This window comes from Anser anser (assembly GCF_964211835.1).
Source record: "Anser anser genome assembly, chromosome: 3".
Taxonomy (NCBI): Eukaryota; Metazoa; Chordata; class Aves; order Anseriformes; family Anatidae; genus Anser; species Anser anser.
Genome location: NC_139722.1, coordinates 48,390,983 through 48,411,821, shown reverse-complemented (window position 1 = coordinate 48,411,821; position 20,839 = coordinate 48,390,983). Strand labels below are relative to the sequence as shown.

Below are 20,839 nucleotides of genomic sequence, written 5' to 3'. Positions count from 1 at the left end.
CTCCTTGAAAGTGGGACAGCAGCAGATTGCGGTGCAGAAAGCTCCGGGATCTTTTGTTTTCCTGGAGAGCAACAACGGGGCTTTGCAGAGAAAGACAACAGCCTCCCCTTGCTGAAATCCAAATCAGTTCCTCTATGAAAGCCTGCCAACTGCTAGTTAGATGGTAACAAAATATTGCAGATAATTCACTTTTCATGATAAAGCAAAACCTAGCAGGCATGCAGCACCCAGCAGGGGCTCGACTGATAAAACAGTGTCAAACTCAAACCATTTGTCAATTGGGAGGGGAGAGAGCAAGCTGAAAGATGGACTCAGGAAGTAGATTTATCTAGTGCGACACATTAACTAGTATAAATACTACGGAAAAAGTAAACACATTTACCCAGCAGTATCTCCAGCCAGCACAGAAAGGGCTCCTGAGGCTCAGCCCCACGCTGGCCACCTAACCACTCAGCTGTCAGCTACGACAGCAGTAGCATTTTTCTTCTTGTGCAGCGCTGCAGTGCCATTTAATTCCCGGCACTAAAAGGTTTTATTAAAAGCATACATTATAATTAAACAAAACAAAAGCGTGACTCCTCTGCTCTCCTAGTCTCCTCCCTCCGCCCAGTAGCCAAAACAATAAAACCACCTTGGCAGCAAACAAGTCAGGTAACATACCCCAGAGAAGATCACAGATTTGTTATATCATCGCTGGCTTTACATTTTGCTTGCTCCAAACCGCCTTATCAGAAACTTCTGGCCAGGAGGCTCCCGAGGATGGAGGATGCCGAGCGGGCTGGCAGAGCAGGGCAGGCACAGCCCCCGGCGTGTCACCAGCAGCCTAATGTGGGGCACGCAAACAAAACGAAATCCTGCTGGGCAGAAGGGGCTCTGTGGATGCACGCTTCCCATTGAAAAGTCAAAACGACGCAGTTTTGGGGTGGCACTTCTCTGCTGCAGCCATGCGGAAGATGGTTCAAAGGGATTTGGGATACCAACCCATAGCTATGTACACCGACATTGGGCCGGCAACCCCGTAACGTCAGAGCTTGTCACATCAGCAAACCAATCTGACACTCAACTGAACACAAAACTCACAATAGAACAGCAAAGTAAGAAATTTACATCACTCAAAGAAAAACTAAAAAAAAAAAGAGAAAAGAAAAAAAAAAAGCAAGGAGTTAATGCATAAAGGAAACCACAGCCCGTCTCTTTGTTTAGCTGTACCTTCATGTGTCCACGCAGAGCGGGTTCCCCACCTCCAGCTCATGCATCTCGGGATGTTAGTCCGCAGGGAAAGCCTGACATTCGCCCTGGTCCCGGTGCCCGCGCACAGCCGGGCACACTTGCACACCCGCGCACGCACAGCACGCACCCGCGCCCTCGCTGCCCGGCACGCACTGCCTGGAACCGCTCCGAGGATTTGAGAATTTCCTCTTGCTAGCAGATTCCTCCCTCCCCTCGCATCCACTCCACCCCATTCTGTAATTAGGCTTAACAAGAGCAATTAACAAAACAAACTCCTCTCCGCCTGGTGGCCTGATAATTCTGATTGTCATAATGTATTAAGATGTGTAAGCCAGTTTAAAATAAAGGTAAATTACAGCATTGCACAAGAGCCGTTTTGCACCTATTTTTACCGCTTTTATCATAGGGATAATGAACACTTGGCCACGCCTTTAATTTAAAAAGCAAAACCCCAAACTCTGAGCAGCAGAGCTCAAAATTGTCACTTTTGGGCCAACTGGACTGTTCTGGTTTTCCACTAGTTTCTTAGATGCCAGCTTCCTCCTGTTATGCACAGCAGTACCCATACTGCACAAAAATACGTTTTTATTTTTGGAATTACCTCGTAACTCTAAAAACATGTAAAATGATGTAAAATGAAATTTAAAGTCCTCTTCTGGCATTACACGTGTCCGCAGAGCAGTGGGCTGTTATTGCTCCGTTTTCCCTGCCTGTTGTCTAATGGCATGACACAGGAGGCCCCAGCCTCGAAATTTTTCTGATGTTTTTTCCCCCCCACTTTCACTTCTCTTTCCTTCAGCAGTCAAATCAAAGAAATTTAGTGTCAGAATCAGCAATAAGACAACAATTAAGGACTGATTGAAAAGGCAGTCGATGGAGAAGCTTTGATGTCCTTTGATTTCGGTGAGCTATGGGTCCAACCCACTCAGCAGATTACACAAAGCCTGTATTCAATTGGAAAATATGCCTGTTTGCACTGAGACCTACTTCTAGGTCATATCTAGTTCTTGTTCTGTTTATACACTCCGGGAGTGTGTAATTAAAACTGTCAACATAAAATTAGCAAACATAGCAAAATCATAAGCTCACAGAAAATTCACGCGCAGAAGACCAGAGGATAAAACCAGTTTGGTATGTGACACGGGCTCAGCTTTGTATGAACCGAAAAACTATTCTGCACCCTCAGATATGCATAACCTGATTCACAATACCATCTGCCAACTAACAGCAAACAATTAAAAGAAAAGAAAAAAAAAAGAAAGGCTGGTGTTGCCAGTACATTGTTGGAATCCTGCAGCTTCTGATAAGCTAGATGTGTTTTCCTAAGTCAGTGATATCATCCCTGCTGGGTGTCAACATTTGCACAAGAATAATTTTGGGGGTCAGAAAGACATCAGCAACTGAGATTTCAAAAGGTTTCATAAGAGCTCAGATTGCTCAAACACAGGGAAAGGAGGGTTTCAGCTGCCAGAAGTTCACTCTTCTGCTTCTTCATTCCTCCTTCCTTGAAGCTGAATCAAGGTTCTACAAAAACCCAACGTGAGCCATCCGCCTTGCAAGACAGCAGCCTCACGTAAGAAGCCATGCTTTGCAGTGAGACAGACGCTCCAAAATACAGGAAATTGAGACTATTCTCGTGCAAAACCAGGCACTCTTTCCAATGTTTGGTAGAGAATAAGTCAGAAACTTCATCCTGCCCTCCTGGTGTAGCAAGCACAACCTTTTCCACCGGATCTCTTCCTCGTTCGGTGTTTAGAAAGAAGAGTGCTGACTTAAAAAGTCATTTTCCAGATTTATTCTCTCCTTCTTCTCCTTGAAGGGCCCAGTGCCTTCCTTTTACTGCAAACTGTTCAAATGGAAGGCAAACTAAGCAATTTTGTTTTGTATTTTTCCACTTTGTTCATCACAACAGCACTCCTTGAATGCCTCACAAATATCAAATAATGACTAATCTGATTTTCACAATACCTCCCCCATATGCTGATGAAGGTATTATTGCTCTTCTTGCTCAGCGGAAGGGGTACAGAGACACAATGACATTAACATCAAAAGCAGACATTAATTTTGGGATGCAGAGCAGCTGATTTACTCAGCAATGTGCTTTACTTTCTCAGTTCAAAGCGTTTCTCTTACTGGCATCCATGACAGATCTGTATTTTGCAGGGCTTCGAATCAAACACCCAGAAGACACCAAAACTGATGAGCACCTACAAAATGCTTTGTGGAGGTGAATGGCTGTGAATCTTACTCAGAATCATGGGCAGAAACAGCGCTGAGTTCCTTGGAGCAGAGCTCCCCTGCAGCAGCGCTTCTTCCTGCAGCTGCCTTTATACCTCCTTACACTGCAGCGAAGGAGATGGGGGCAAGAGGTGTCTTCAAGTCAACGTATTATTACACCACCCTAGCAAGCTTGTCTCATGCTTGAATGAGGCAAGTAACTGGTAAAAAGAAAAAAACAACAGTAATTAAATGAGTAATTAACAACTGTATCAGAATGCATAAAAGGATCAGACTGGGGTTAGGCAAACAACCTAAAAACTCTGGAGAATTTGAGTTTGAAATTCTAGTAATTTTTTTTCAACAGTTTTTTGTTTAGTTTCCTGATTTTTAAAACTGTAAATAGCAAAAGTGGAGATCCCATGACCTGGCATCACACCAACACCCACACAGATCACCAGCGGAGCTAGGATACTCATCTGCCATGGACAGACCTCTGCCAGGGCAGCTGACAGACCCAGCTCTGAGCAATGATATAGATTTTATTTTGGCAAGGCCAGCACTAGCCCTGGGACAGGACACTTCTGCTGGCTGGCTTCCCCAGGGGACTGCTGGAAGCAGAGGAACAACTGCTGTTGGTGGTTGCGTTCCAGGGCTAGTGTGGAGTTTGTTCCTCCCTCCCTGTCTTCCCATCTCACCCCATCCTTCAGACCTCGGTGCACTTTTGATCAGCTTCTTTGCCCAGCAAGCCCTCCTCTTGTCCTTCCCCTACCCTCTTGCAGTTTCCCTTTTCCCTTTCCAGTCACTCCCATCTCCTCTCCCACACCCAGACTCCTTGTGCTGGGTCTTCTCACCAAGCCGGTTTCAGTTCCTCCTGGTTCCTCAGCTACTCCCCCTCTTCCTCCCGATCTGAGAGAAGGCAGTACGCCCCCATCCCCTCCTGCCCCTTCCCAGCCTGGCCTCCTCCACCCGAGAAGCATCGTGGTGTAGGCAGGGCTCCAGGCATCTCCTGGTGCTCCTCGGCAGGCATGTAGCACTGAGCTCAGGGCACACTCGGAGCAGGCATGGTGCCCAGCCAACTGCAAGTCCTGTGACTCTGTTAGTATGGCACTGAGCCCGAGCTAATAAGCCCTGGTGAGAAGCCGGATATATTAGCTTGGGCTTAGCACCGTGCTAATGCAGCCAGGCAGCTTTTGGATCAGAGCTGGCTTACATCCCACCCGCTTTTAACACCGAGCTCGCTCGTCTTCGTCTACAGTAACCCATAAAGATAAATCCCTCGATCTCGTACCAACCTTACTCTCAGTTTCCCTCGTCCCTGACACTGCTGATCTCTAGGCGCAGGCTCCTCTCCTTTGTAATCCCCTCCAGGTTCAGCTCTTGTCCACAGGCTTTTAAAACAGCTCCTTTTCATGGTTCTCCTGGCTGAGGATGGTTTGCAGTAGGCAAGCACCAAACACCCACTCTCCAGCTCTCAGATCAGGCACTCCGTCCTACACCCAACAGCATTCATGCTCTGGAGAGAGCTGTGATGCCCTCCTACAGCCCCAAGGCTGTTGGCTTGCCAGTCAGGGACAGTGTTGGAGCATCCCTGACAGCTATGGTTACCTCTCTCCCCGGCCACAAATGCTGTCCTTCCCCACGCGGGCTGAACCTGTCATTCAGATTCCTGCCCCAGGAACCGGGGGCTGTCACAGTGGAGATCAGTTTTCAGAGGAAAAGTCATCACACTCCTCATGTCAGCAACACCGTTTTTTCCCATAGCCAAGTTCTTGGAAATGGCAGAATAGGTTTTGGGGGAAAATACAACACAAGGCAAGTGACATGTAAGAAATAACTGAGCCACAAGTTTGGTAGATCTATGAACACCTAAAAGTAGGGTCTCGTAATGCAAATGGTCGATCCATCTTCACAAGGGGTAATGCTACCAGCCCTGCTTATGTTAGAGATTAGTTTGCTGGGGTTAATTTTAGGGATATGTTATTGAAAATTCTCCTTTGTATGAGAATGAGAATATAAACATAACACACAAATCACATATAACGCATGTGCAAAGATTAAAAACCTGTTTCCTTGACCTGCTATTCCTCTTTCAGTGGCCCAGGCCGAACGCGATTGAATTCTATCAGTTATGAAAGATGACAAGGTTTGATAAGGAGGGACAGGATGCTCCTGCTCCAATAAGTTTACATAATGTGCTCCTTTTCATGTACTAAACCCTAAAGGGCAATGAAGGCAACAGAAATGCTGATGCTACAATTCTTCGTTACCCTTAAGATTAAAAAAATAAGTGACTATCTAATTGCAGCAGTCTGATGTAATAAAACCAGATCCCTAGGTGACTAATCTCATCACTAAATAATAATGAAAAAAAAAAAAAAAGAAAAGTCTGAACTAATGAAATTAGTTAATGAAAGATTAATTTGCACCAGCCTGCCGTGGCATACTCATCTCGAATTGCTAGCACTATACGCACACAAATCAGGCAACAGGGAGTAAGGGAAGCTTGCAATCAGACCTAATGCCTTCCCTTCCTCTCAGCCCCCAGTACAGGACAGCCACTTCCTTTCTACAAACACTTTGCTCAGATCTGTACACAAGACAGGCCACATCTTCCGGGGAGGCTCAAAGTCTTTGCAGACACACAGTTGCCTTCAAAGCATCACTGGAAATCTGTGTGGGAAGACTCTGGAATATTAAAACCATCCTATACTCTTTTCTTCTGAGCCAACAACAAACCCCTCTAAACTTATCTATCACTTCTCTGTTCATTTTATTCTGGGTTGCAGAATTAACTTTCTGGCTACTGAAAAAGAAAGATGCACAAATACGTAAGCTGCACCACACATGCAAACGAAAACAACAGAAAGCGAGCTGTATGCGCTTTCCAGAAAGACAGGCCTCACCCAGAAAATTAAAATTATGAATAATTGATTTTCTTCCCTCAAGGTAACTACTCACCCTCTAGCAGATTCACAGGTTATTTGAGCCATGATCTTTTTTTTTTTAAGAAAAAAGTTTTAAGAAATCCCCAGCTGAAGGCTTCCTAGAGCACCGATAACTGCAGCAGAGCAGTGAGGGCAGTGCTGCCCAGCTCCTGTTTGCTGACTACAGACAAGAGATTTTTTTTTTTTCCCCATATCTAACCTTAGAGCTACCCTTTTCAGCAGGACTGCTATCAGAAGACACGTTCTTTGCACCCTCTCCTTGCTGCAGGATGTCCTCTGCAGCCAGTTCATAGCTTTGGTTTTGTACTTCATGCTAGCTTAAGAATTTCAGTACAAATTCAGACTGCTACTATAGGAAAAAAAAAAAAAAACATGTACTGTTCTTAAAGAAAGTAGAGAGTCCAGAAGAACTGTTTTCAGCTAAATCCTCTGAATTTCTCTCATTTCATGTTCCTTTCTGACAGTCAAAGCCAGGAGAACCGGATCCCTTTGAAATACGGTCAGGCTGACAAGGTGTGGGGTAGTACAATCTAGATGCAATTTCTCCAAAATACCTGGCACATTTGCAGTGTGCTAGGACACCAGAAGAGTGTAAACCAGCACGACTTGTTGCAGAGAGAGGAGTGAGCTAGCAGGCCTTCAGAGACTCATGGCCAGCTTCTGAGGATGGATGCTGTAGCCACATAGACAACAAGGAGGCAGGGTAAACTGGTTTAAGTTCAGCAAGGGTCTAAAGATGAACAGGTACCAGAAATTCAGGGAATAAGGTGGTTACTGAAATAGGCGAGACACATGTAAATATTTTTTTTTTTTCAGATTAATTACATAAAAATAGATTTGACTTTTGGATGTACAGTAAACTTGATTTCGCTGATCACCATGCTGGGGAAATCTAAACAAAATCCATTTGAATGCTTATAAACACGTAAAAGTGTTTAAGGGACACAATATGTTAAACAAAGCCAACAATAATGGCTAGTCCATGCTTCCAATTATATTCTTTCTTCAATTAGTCTTGAAGAAACTAACACCTCTATTAATCATTTCAATTAACTACATGCACCACATGACATCCGCACCAGCAGCCCATATGTTGCGTTCCAATCACCCAAATATTAAAGCCTTTTTAATTGATTGATCTAAAGAACATTCAACAGGCTCAAGGTGGCAGCCAGCCAGGAAATCCCAAAAGAAGATGACAAAAAGGTGGGGGTGCTAAACCAGCTTCCCAATTTGTTTTTCCTCTTCCTCCCGGGTTCACTAAGTTAATCCAATCACAGCCCATAAAGCCCCCTTTTAATAAAATAAATAAATAGATAAGAGAACACACATGTTGGCTTTCCCCCGGAGAAGCCCCCTCCACCACAGCCCGAGAGCCATCCTGCTAAGAAAGTGCCGCATGCAAGGGTGCATTTTTTATCCGGCAGAAATATTTAGCTTGGCTGCCCGCCAGGGAATGCTGAAAGAATAGCCTGAATTAGGGGATTTACCTTCCACGTGTTTGGCACGCGTCATTAGAGGCTCTGAAGAGCTTGTCTCTTTCGCTCTCTCACTCTCTGTTTTTTCTCTCCCCCCCCCCTCCAAAGCTTTGATGCAGAGAATAAAGTATGAGCTGCAAGAGCAGGCGACGTGTTGCATTGCTAAGTGTTGGGAGGGTGGCTTTTGTGTTGTCGAAGAAAACTGATGCCCAGTTTCAGAAGGTAGACTTTTTTTCCCCTCCCCAGTCAGGTATGGGGTGATATGTTTCAAGAGAATTCACTTTAACGCAGAAAAAAACATGCTGTTTTTCTTTCCCTCTTTTCCTATCAAAAAAAAAGAAAAAAAGTTTTTGAAGTTTTCTGTAGGCAGATTTAAAACCTGGAGAAAGTGGCTTGAAAGCAAATTCCTCAAGTGAAACTCCAACCACAGAGTATTTTGGGAACTCATTTGAAAGGTTAGTTTTGTAACAATAACCCATGAATTGCGCTGTCATTTGACTTTTATATGCTGTCATGTGGACTTATGTTATTTTAAAAAACACTTCTTTACATAAGTGCTTTGGTCCTGCAAATACCTCTTAAGATCTCTAATCAGAACACATTAGCCAAGCCGGCTGGTCCATACCTTAAGTAACCCACGTAACTTCCCAGGGCTTCTCATTTGTGAAGGGAAAGATGATATAAGTCAGCCTCTGGTCCCCTTAATCTACTGCGGTGGGGGGAAGTTTCCAGCTGAATAATAGCATGGAGGTCCTTAAAACCAACAGTAAATTCATGTGTTTGCGTCTGGCACACAGACCAACCCTGTTTACAGGGCAGAGTTAAGCAGAACTCCATTTCCAGTTTCCCAGCACCACTTCCCAGCATTTCTCTGAACTGGTGAGCGCTGGGGATTGCCTGGCTGAAGCTGAACTGGCCACACGGCCTGTTCACAGCACTAGTTAAATACAGGCCCTTTTCACACACGGGTTTTATCGTTCTTGGTTCAGGTAAATCAGTTTAGAAGCTATTTGCTGACACGCTTACTCAAAGCAAGGTTCAGGCAGAGTTTCTGAACTGATGCTGACTGTATCTTCATCCTGTCTTTGCTTGCAAATAAATCTGGGTCTGACTCTGTTTCAGCTGAATTCATGTCACCAGATGACAACGTGATTTTTCAGCTCTCTCTCAGTGAAACTGGTTCATTGTGCCCTGCATATCAGCACATCCTGGGGGCTACAGAAAAGCAACTTGAAGGGATGGATACTGGCCTCAAGTGAAAATGCAAGGAAGTAACTCCCATGTCAGAAGGGTGCCTGAGACCTGTCTCCTCACTGAACATAAAACATCTCAGCTGTAGGGACCTCCCCATAGTTTATCATTTTTAAATAAATAATTCATCATTCATAGCCAGGTTAAAAACCACACAAATTATCAGCTCTCAGTATTACTCAGTGGAAAGTGAGAATTGGAGTTTTCCACCCAAAACCATAAAGGCTGACAAGCTCTGACATGTTTTTGTGACCTCCGTCCCGGACCCCAAGTTTCTAATTCAATTTAAAGTAAGCCAGGCAGCCACTTCCCCCCTCTCTTTACATAAAAGAAGTTAACATCCGTGCTAATAATAAAGCTACCTGTTCTTTCTTCAAAGCCTTCAGCAACTGCTTAGGCTTTCATCGCAAGGAAAAACTGCAAAAATAAAGCCGCCCAGTTGCGCTGCTAACAGCACAGGTTTGGCTATACACCACGTACGGATGCTGGCCAGCCACTGAAGCACTGTGGCTTTACATTTGCAGTAGAGCATCTTTCCTGCTAATTGAATCTCTGAACGACCGGCCCTTCAAGCACTTGACTACCGCAGTAGCTATGGGAGCGGACAGATAATTCACCGCCGGCTGTTTCCACTTTATCAGAAAATGGAGGAGGTGTTCCGGATGGCCAGTCCCAAGCTGGGTAACTCCTCCACGGGAAGGCTCCCGGCTGCCCTGGCGTGGGGCTGGCTACCTGGGAAATGCTGGCCAGCAGTCATGTGTGACCACAGGAATACCCTGGTGCCCAGACCTGGAGCCGGGGCCGCCCGTCGGCCTTGCCTCTGAGGCAGCTGCAGCGAGGCCAAGCGCGTTGCGGTGCCACGAGGGGTGTTCAGAAACTTGGGCTGAGTGACAGGGAGTCGTGGCCTGACAGCATGAGTTCGGTGGAAAATTAGTGGATGTATTCGTCATCGCTGCAAAGACTTGTTATGTTTAAAGAGTCTGAAAGGCTTATCATATTTACAGATTAAAAATATGACCTTTAAAAGTGAAATAAAAGGAACTCCCCCCCCACTGCCCCCCCCCCCCCATCTCCTTCCTCTGTGATTGTAATTAAAACCACAAACCAAAACATTTATCCAGCCTTCTTTCTGTAACAGCTCGGGACTACACTCTCAAACACTACACAGATAAAACCAACCTTTATGTGTTAGCAATGCACAATGCAGTAAATTCTCCTTTCCAAACCTGCCGTCTTCATTAAAATCTTATTTGCTTGGTAATCTCCTTTGATCGCTAAAGTTATAAGAAGTCCCCTCCTCTTCTTTTGATACTATCAGTGTAGCTTTTGACCAGAGAGCGTGATGAATTAAATGTATGACAGATATGACAGGTGAGGAGTGCTTGGAGAGGGCTTAAACAGCAGGGATAAGACAAAGCCCCCATTTAAGAACAAAACCCCTACCCGATGGCTAGCCCGTTAATGACCAACCACTCTATTTGTCCTGTTGGATGAGGAGCAAGCTGATACTACAGACAAAGCTTTGTTAGCCACAGGGCTGTTCTTCAATCAGGCCACACAACCAACTAATTGAAATGCCCATTTTTCCCCCCTCAGGATTTGATATACAAGCCAAGGGTTTTGTAGGTATAACCTCTTTTTTTTTTTTTTTTAGCCTCCCTATAATGTATTAATTCAGCCACCACAAGTTTACAGCTGGACTAAGTGGAATTACAGCATATAAACCTGAAAATCTATCTGCAGGGATCCAGCTAAGCCCTGGAGAGAGACAAGTCCAGCAATACAAATCCAAGGAATTTTGGAAGTCAATCCATTAGGATTACTAGGCCTTTGATTTTGGAAGTCATAGGCTCAAAATATGGAAGCAATGAACTCTCAATCTTCCTTTATTTTAGCCTCTTTTCAGAGGACTTACTGACCCCCTTTTTTTTTTCTATTAAAATAAATGCAGATATAATTATATCATTTTTTCATCACATTTGCAATAGAGGGAGACAGGAAAATATTTGTTTTTCTGATCTCAGTTTTACCATGCCCTTGAAAACTTCTTATGTATTTTCTACATGTCTGGAGTTGTCACAAGCAAGCTGGCCACCCTTCTCGTCAGCTAAAGACCGCTCTCCTCCTCCTTACAGTTCAGGTTAATTTTTGGCATGCTGCGATGTACCTAAACGAGATGTTTCAGTCTCTGGTTACTACAAACTACAGGCTGCCTCCCAGAGGTGAAGAAATCTCTGTGCCCCCCTGCAGACAGGGATTATATTCTCGATGGGCAGTCTCTTATTTTAGCCTCCCAATCTGTGGTTAGCAGAAGGCCAGCAATTTCCTGAGGTAGGTGCCAAAGTGATATTCATTGCTAAACCCAACTGTAAAAAAAAAAGAAAAGAAAAAATGATTATAGGGACACAGCAATGAATCTGACTTCTCTGACTTTATCTTTGCTTTGGATATAATGGGAAACATCAACTGAAGCAAGAACAGTCTTCACTTTCAGAACAAATTCAATTTTTAACTTTGTTTCTTCCTGCCGTGCCGTCGCAGCATACTGCAGCCAGTCACAGGTGCAAGTATCAGGAAACCTGGGCTCTGCTCTCAGCCCTGCCCCAGGCTTCTTACGTGGCTTCTGGCATGTTGCGTACCCTCTCCGTGCCTCGGTTTCCTTATATAAAAATGCAAATATTCCTACCTATTTCAGAAAGAGTGTGGTCTAGTGGTTTAAACCACAGAATCAAGACATCCTAATTCTCAATCTGAATAGGCCGTCAATTTCTGCTGTGGCTTTGAGGTGACTGCCGTCACCTACCCAAGGGGTCAGCTGCCTCTGGAAAACCTCAAACAACTGGAACCAAAGTTTCTCGTCAGGACGTGAAGGCTGATCTTCAGGGGAGCGGCGATTCTGGCTGCGATGGGAGCTCGGCCTCCCCTGCAGCGAGGCTGCCAACCTGGAGCCCTGGGAAGCGAGGGGCTGAGCGATGGCCGGCCAGGCTTTTGAGGGCTGCTCCGCTAGCAGGCCCTGGCCACCACTGCTTCCTGCACCGACACTCGTCCCCAGGCCACCCAGCCGAGCTGGCCTGGCTATGGCCAAGCAGTTATGGTCCTGATTCAGCATGTGGAGGCGTAAGGTTCAAGTCCCCAGTCTGCAACAAGCAGAACAAAGGCCTGAAACGATGCTTGTCCCTTCCCAGGGGAGCGCTCTGGCTATTTTGCAGCAGAGCAGTTGGTCTCCCACGCTCTTTCCTCCTCCACTTCTCCTCAAAAAACTCCCCAAAGTTTTGAGGCCGTTCCACTCAGAATACGTAGCCTTTTGAAAACTTTCACAAGGCAGAGAAAGCGTTTCCTGCCTGGCTCCGCCTCATGGCTCTCTGGTCTGCTGGACCCTTGCAAAGGTTAATGAAATAATGCTCGGATATTTATGATGCGTAAAGTCCTGGACAAGCGAAGAGTATTAATGTCACGGAGCATAAAAAGGTCACTCAGAGAGAATAACCTTGGAGAAATCTAGAGGAATATATTGTTAACTTACACAGAAATAGACGTGCCCTCATTATGAATGCAAATAAAGCCAAGAGTGGTTGTTACCAGTATAAAGACCAGTTTTTAGGAAAGGACTGAAGGACTATGATCAAGGAATGGACGAAAAAAACATTAATCCGGGGTATTTTGGTTTTAAATGTGCAGATCTGAACGGAAGCTGCATTTTTAGACAACTTTCCAATACCCCCTATTAGATATAATGTTATAGTCCTATTACACATGTTGCCTACTATACGTGCTCTGACTTTTATAGATGTCAACTCCGTTTCTTAATTCAAGCCATTTGTCTCCTGTGATCTCTGCGCCTCTGGGTTAGAGTTCCAGCCAAAGAGGTGAGCCAGCTCCTATCTGCAACGCGGCCATAAAATCCTCTGGCGCTGCATCCCTGAGAGCCGCTGCTGCCCCGTGAATAGGCCTGGACTTTGTCTGTCTGCAGCTCAGCACCCAGAAAGGACATTTTACAGAAGGGCTCGGTGGACATCCAGGAAAACTGCTTTCAGGACCTTATCTGAAGGACAATACTTAACTTTCACCACCTGGGCCTGGCCCCTGAAAGGAAACAGTCGCACTCAATTATTGTCTTTTTCTAGACAATTACTATTTAATCAAACCTCCAGCTGATATTAACTGGTGGAAAAAAAGGCTATTTTTAGTCAGGACAGTGATTCCCCCTCACTCCTTTCATCTATGAGTAATGTATTTCCTTTTGCTCTCAGTACCACAAACCAGTCCACACCAGATGCTCAGTATTAGGTAAAATTAAAAATGTGGGCATCATACCCTTTGAAAGATGCTTTGAACTCAAATTAATATACCTAAACCCACTATTTAAATTAAAGATATCCTGTCTCTCTGCTGTGTAGTTTTCCCTTTTATCAGAAGGGAAATTTTAGTCCATTTAAAGGTTTTTTTGGTTCAGCTCCACAGACCACGCTTTGACTTAACAACACATTGTAATTTCCTTTTAGCCACAAGAATAAAGGAAAAGTATAGAAGCAACACCATAATCTTGTCAAGCACCCTCTTTCGTTTCCCTGAACAAGCCTGTTCAAGAATATGTGAGGCCTAAGATTTTTAAGATGTTATCTGGAAGAGGTTTAGACCATGGAATACTTTTATTGAAAACAGACACGTGTATTTTTACGTATCTAGTGATGTACCCACGTACATAAAATATATGCCTACTAAATTCTTTTATGGACAAGACCAGAGCAGTCTGCAACCTGCAGAGGTTTTGCAGAGTTCAGTCCCTCTGCCTCTGCACATTACCTATTCCAAACTTTTGTTCATAATCCATGCAGATATTTTAAAAAAAGCCCTCAAATGCTCACACACTGCCTGTGTGCACAATGAGAGGGCTGTCTGCATTCACACTTACTGGTGAACAGTGCTCTGTAAATGCTCTTGGAAGGAAAAATGTGGGAGCAATGTAAAATACACTGTTTTCTCATATGCGTATATGAATAGATAAGAAACAGACTCCTGCACTATTTGTGCCATTTATTTTCATCGTTATTTTTTTTCAAAACACAGTGATTTAAATACAGCTGCTGCATTTCTGGTTTACAGCATGAGAGCTATGGAACTGGACACAGTTTGCTGAATGCTATCTGACTTAGCATTTGATAAGCAAACACTGCCCACCTTCACATTCAGCCTATCCATTCCTGAAGTCACCCTTGATTAATTAATTAATATTATCAGCCTGAACATACATGCAGAGGAGTAAGTGCTGCCTGTTCCCTTGGATGAAAGCCATGGACAGCGAGAGCCATGGCAAAAGGTGGCGGCCTTGTTCTAGGAGTGACCCAATGCATTTGGAGGGTGCTCTGGGGCACCCAAGTGTGAGTGGATGCTGCTGCTCTGCCCTGGCAGCATCGCACAAACCCCAGCATGGCACTGGGAACCAGACTGGCCCCTGACACAGCACAGGGAGTGAGAAGTGCCAGGAGAAACACCAGCCTGAAGGAACTGATGCTCGGAGCCTGCTTTATTTAGCGAGGGGAGAGTTATTAGTTCACAACATTAATTATGCCAAGAAAACTTATTTTAGGACAACGGCAATGGGCAAATGAACCATCTGCGAATCTTCCCGGTGCCGTGTTGATGGTGATAGTAGGGCAGTTTATCCCCAGGAGCTTTCTCCTCTCTGGAGGTGCTGAGTTAACTCGCCATGACCTCCGGCTGACCCACGCACAGCTTGTGTAAGTGTTGCGCGGCGGTCACAGCCAGGAAGCACTTCTCCCAAACACTGCCCTGAAAAGCAGCGGCCGAGGTGACCCAGGAGTCAGCTGCCCATCCTCGTCCAGCATGGGCGACGTCTCCCTTCACCCTTTTGGGGTTTCATCCATCTTCATTTGCCTTTTCTTGCTGCCATTTCCTCTGGCTTTTCAAATGTGGGACACTGGCGGCTATTATTCATTCTCTGGTTTCTGACCAGTCACACAGCAAAGGGCTGCAGCTTTCTATCAATACCACATTGATGCTTATTTAGCCATTATTTTAATCACTGTTTTTTTTTTCCTGCTCAGGTATCAAGAGCCAGAGTGCAACAGCTCTTGGGCAAAGGCAGGTTTTACTGCTTTGTTACAGTTTAGATTTGTAGGAGAAGCATCTCAATACAAATATTTAGTGTAACTCTGTGTAGCTGCAACAATAATTTACTAATGAAAACTCTGAATAAGAATGAAAATATAACTGAAGTATGAAGAAGGTAACTGTCCAGACATTTTTGAGGTTAAAGAATACAAAGAAGCATCTTTACTGTGCACCTTTTTTTCTATAAAAAGGGCAAAAAGGTGAAGCACCAGGACTTACCCCTTCCACCATTAACCATGGCACAAACGCTGCATGCAGTCCTATTTCCAGCTATAACAAAACATTTAGCTTGGGGTAGTTCCAATAACTATAGTCACCAACTTGGGAAACTGTGCAACTTGTACTCAGTTGACATCGATTTGAGCAATCTTGTTGCCCCATCTAGTTCATAGAAGACTGATGTATTTTGGCTCTGAAGAGGAGAAGGAAAAAGTGAGCCCTTCTTGTTCTGGTCACTTCTGGGAGGTAGAGAGGGGATGGGGAAGAAAATGAGGTGTTGGAAGGGAGGAAAATTGAGAGGGGAGATTGAAGTGGCAGACCTGGGCACAGGATCATGCTCTCTGTTGTAAGAAGGGACCCAGAACTCCTGCGTGTGACCCCTCATCCCCAGATGCGGGAAGACAAGGCTGCCTTGCTTCACTACCAGCCAGTGATGGACCGACCTGCCCCTCTGGGAGCCATACAAATGCACAGCTGCTGAAAAGCATCTACCAGCTCAATAGAAAAGACAGAACGCGTCAAAGATTTTGTGTAAGAGGAAGAGATTAAATGACTTCCCCAAGGTTTCACTGAAAGGCAAGAGCAGAGACAGGACCTGAACCCACACATCCTGATTCACAGCCCTGTGTCTCAATCACAAGACCCTCCTTCCTCTTGTATGTTTTGCACTATCAAGAAAAGGACTGCCTTGCCCTGCTAAATCAGGAATTGAATACCAAACCTATAAATCACCTGGAAAGTTCAGATGTCTTGACAGGAAGGCAACGAGTTCCAAACAAATGACAGGCCTTGCTATTGCTCTGGAAGGAGGGAATCATTTCCAATGCTGCTCATCCACATTGAATCAAGATCAATTTAAATGGCATAAAGTTAGTCAACACAGAGCCTTTCTTAGAAAAAAATGCAAAAGGAGATGTCTACACCATGCAGCACACTCTACCGCAAAGAGCCGGCTCCGAGCACGCCGACTGCGGAAGAGCGTAGTGCCACGAGGGGCATGGCTGCATCAAGATATTAGCAGCTAAGGTAATAAGCCTTACTGCTCAGGAAGGCATATGTAGTTAAGTCCAGGGACACATTTATACTGTTTCTAAGGCTACCTCAATCACTGTTCATACTCCTGAAGGCCCTTGAACCTTGTTCCATTATGCAATGCAAGCATGATCTTTCTTGCTTTCTGTCTTCGCCAAGGTTGGGAAAGGATATAGTTGTGCTCTATAAATAAGTCATGGGGTAAACAGCAAGGAAAGAAGAGAGCTATTTCAGCTAAAGATTTTCACACAAGAACAAAACTGACCTGAGCAAGTTCTGGCAAGCCCTTCAGCCTGAGCGGTGCTCTTCTGCAATCACAGTGGGGCAAGAGATCCCACCGTTGCGTTGGTAAGATGACCAGAGGGGCCAGGGAGACTGCCTCTGGACTCATCTTTTCTAGAAAATGTTCTAAGATACTTCTAAGAAATATCACAGTGGTGTAGATGTTCAGATACTTTCAGAAGAATAAACTACTGAGGTATCATGCATACATTTTTCAGAGCATACCATAAATAATAAAACAAAACAGTTTTCTACTTTTGGAGAAAATTTTAGCTGACTGTGCAGGATAGATGCAAGTGCATGTGCACAAACACATTATTTTCAATATCGAGACCATCTTCAAGCAATTTCTCACTCTCGTAATGCATTTATTTTATGTAAAACAGATGCATGTCTTTGGGGTAGGCTTAGTCTTTCAGTCTTACATTGTGAACGTCCCTTTTAATTAAAACAGGAAATACAAATTTCCTTGTCTAGTTCCAAGCCTGAAGCCCACTAGCACAAGCAGCCGCTTGCAGATTCAGCTGGAACCCTTTCAGCATCCCACAGCATGTCTGCTGGAATTCAGGATCTTTGGACCACTAAAAATCAGTGCAGCTCCACTGAGCTGTGCCCATTTTTACCAGCTGTAAAAAAGCTAAACTAGTAGTGATGCAACTGGCCCATGTTCCTCAAATAAGTCCCGAAGCTCCATAGCAAATTGTTACATTAGTGCTATTTGATATTTGCACTGCTGATGAGCCTAGAAATGCCAGTTTTGGATTAAGGTCACTGCTATGTGCTGTGCCTAGTGGGATGAAGAACAACTAAATGCGAAAAGGAGCAAACATTAAAAACTGAGATTATCTAACTGCAGCAGAAATCACTAGAAGTGAACTGGGAAAAAACCCACAAAACTCTGAATTCAAAATAATTCATACCTATCTTTCTAATTTAAATATATTTTCTTCAAATACCGTCCCTTTTCTCCTCCTCCTCAAACGAAGGCGGAAGCAAGCATTTCCTTTACCAATGATGGAACTGATACCCAGCATTATGTCAGTATTCACTGAACTTCCTCCCATCCATTTTTGTTGTGTTCATGTCTCTGACTCGAATGCGATTAATAAAAGTGGGCTGTTCAGTTCCGACAAATGAAAGTCTTGCAAGTTTATAGACACAATTGCTCCAGGCTCCCCCTATGGTTGATGAGACAGGGTGTCTTTTGAATGGACTCAAAAGAAACACATTTTCACACCTGTCAGGCCTAGATTAATATCCCTGCTAATTGCACTTTAGGAAAGGCCAATTAGTTCTAGTTATAGAAGCTGTCATGGGCAAGGGGGAGAAGCAGCCTGTTATCACCATCAGGGCTCATTGTTCCCCTGAACAGATTTGTGTCCAACACTGCGCGTGCCTCAGAGGTTTGACAGAAGCCCTGCTGCACGCCACGGCAGTAACGCCTTTATCCTAGCCCCGAACCTACTCTAATGATGATGGAGACAGCAGAGGTGACCATGATCGTAAAAGGAAAATAAACCAGCACTACGCTGAGACTACAAAGGCTAATACCCATTTCAAGCTAGAAGTGGTTGGCTGAAACGTCTTAACTATTCCATTTTTGTTTTCTAAGAGAAAACTTCTTTTTTGTTTTAAAGGGACAGTGCTTCATTTGTAATACCACACTTTCCTGCAAGGGAAAAAAAAAAGCCAGATAATGTTGCTGAAATCACAAAACAGGGTTAAGTAAAATTCTGGCCTTGCAGCAGCAGCCAACAACACCGACGACCCAAGCGCCAGCAATACCAGTGGAGCGCTTAAAAACAAAAGTAAGGGACCAAGGGTTAGTCCAGTGATTCGAACGTGACAGGAAGGCTAGTTAATAAACACCAGCTAACCCCTTCAATTACAGCAATAAATTGTTCAATTGGTTAAATGTCCACAGGTTCTGCCCCAAACACTGCTGCGAACTGTTTAATTAGCAAACTCTTGCATCACTGGACAAACAGATATGGGCAAGCTCGGGGGGACACTCGGCCCCTTGAAGAACCAGCAGCGCCGATGCCCCGCGGGCTTGTCCTCGGCAGGGCTCGCTTCACACCACACAGCCCCGGCACTTTTTAAACGGCTCTCACGTGCCCCTTGGGCATTATTCAATCATTACGGCCTATTTTTCAAAGTAGAATTGAGACTGTACGGGCCAAACATGACTTAATCACCATTTTTTCCGCATCAGTTTTCTGTATTTTGATAAGAGGTCCCACAAATTGCAGCTTCTCACCTGCCGCAAGATTAGATAGCCGGGCAAACAATATGGGTTATATGACACAGGAGATAGAGATACTGAGTACCTGGAAATTGCATGCTGTACAAAACAGACCTGCGGATTAAAGTCAGCAGGCCTATTTCTTGAAAATATTTAACACACTAAATTTGAGATTATCTCATGGAAAGTTAAGATAATCCAAAGCCTTGCAAAATGATTTATCATTAAGACCACTATTGGCCTCTAAGGGTACTTGGAGTATACCCATGAGGCACGTGCCATCATCACATTAAGAATTTTGACACAAAAATGTTTTTGGTAAACCTGTTTTACCAACATAACATTATTTCTGTTGAATAAAGCAATGAGTTTAAGTTGATCAGTGAGGATCAATTCAGAGTTTAAAGACTCACTTAAGTTGCCTTCGTTAGACTTCTGATCACTTTGATGAATGAATGACTCTACAAAATCTGTTACTAACTAAAAACCCATGCTGATACAGGGAAAAATATTTTTTTAAAATTTCATATCCATCAGATCCATTTAACTAAACCTTACCTCTGAAAAACAACCAGCCGAAGGACGTAAGTCCTATTTGTTATGAGGAGAAATTGCACTTGCCTGCTGAAATTTTCTCTAATGAACTACAACAGAGGTAATTTATCACAGTTGTGAGTAAAATACATACTGTGCCTGTGGAAAGCTGTTAAGCGACCTCCCTGTCTCTGGCATAAGTATTTCTTTGGAAAAGGGCTTTAGGCAGAAATTTACATTTAGAACCAATTTTTTTAATAACACTGAGGAAGTCTACCATTTTGTGCTTCTGCCTGAGAGCCAGAGCCTGGCTCCTCAAAGGATAATCCGAAGGACAGACAGGCAATTCAACTTATTTGGGCAGGAGGGTGGGGGTTAGCACTACATCCCTATCCTCCACTTCGCAAAACCACACAAATTGTACTGCTGTACTGAAGTCGTGGTGCTTCTGGCTGAGTGTGCTGGCTCCTAACTCAAGCCTGATGATTCTCTCCCAGGCACCTACCACAAGGGTCCGGGTCTGCTTTGGGAAACAGGTACCTGAAGGCAGTATCCTGACACCCCATGTCTAAAACATAAATGGTCTTATTTGATTGAGCATGCAGATCCTTGCAGAGCTAAGTAAAGCTCAAATTTGGATGCTATTGCCTCCAGTAGTCATTATGACAATCTTGTAGGCAGTATTGTAAATGCAAATTGTAATCTTTGTGTTGCCAGACCCAACAGAGGAAAAAAATGCTGCTAACAAATGACATCCGTTACCCCCTGTTTGCATGTGTTGATTAATGTTGCAGAAAGTACTTCTGTTAAATCAGTACCTTTAAAGTTGTGTACTCACTTAAACAGCTTGCTGAATCTAGCTTTTTAATATCTGTGCCTCAGGAGCAGACAATTTAGAACCGTCTCCCTCCGTTTGTTTTTTTTTTTGTTTTTTTTTGTTTTTTCCAGTTTTGTAGTACTAACTGAATTAACATCTCTGAAAAGCCTCGGGGCAGGCTTTCAGTTGACACCGATTAGCATAGCCTCCCTGAATGCCATAGACTGAAGCAATTCACACCATTAAGAATCCAGGGGGGCAGGCTGGGGAGAAAATGGAAATTACGAAAAGAATAGAGAACACAATACCAGCACCGATGTCCTCGCACATAGGCTTTTATTCTGGAGATAGTTTACAAGCAGTTCGTAACCTTTGGACTCCAGACAGTCTTTAGAACCAACACGAGGAGGTTAAAGATTCGGGCTGAACTTTCCATCCAACCACAGCACTGTAA

At 44.2% G+C, this 20,839-nt stretch overlaps 1 protein-coding gene across 4 annotated transcripts in view; it reads right to left on the bottom strand.

Moving 5' to 3' along the window:
• The window catches only part of PRDM1 (PR/SET domain 1), a 111,647-nt gene that overhangs the window by 32,348 nt on the left and 58,460 nt on the right, over nt 1-20,839 (bottom strand). The window contains exon 1 of one of the 4 annotated variants that reach the window (XM_083830153.1): nt 1,210-2,423. The exons of the other annotated variants lie outside the window; for them this stretch is intronic. Within the exon in view, the coding sequence (XP_083686279.1) occupies nt 1,210-1,215 (6 nt within the window). The 5' untranslated portion in view covers nt 1,216-2,423. Of the gene's footprint in view, nt 1-1,209; nt 2,424-20,839 lie in introns of those variants that run through there. 4 annotated transcript variants of the gene reach the window in all.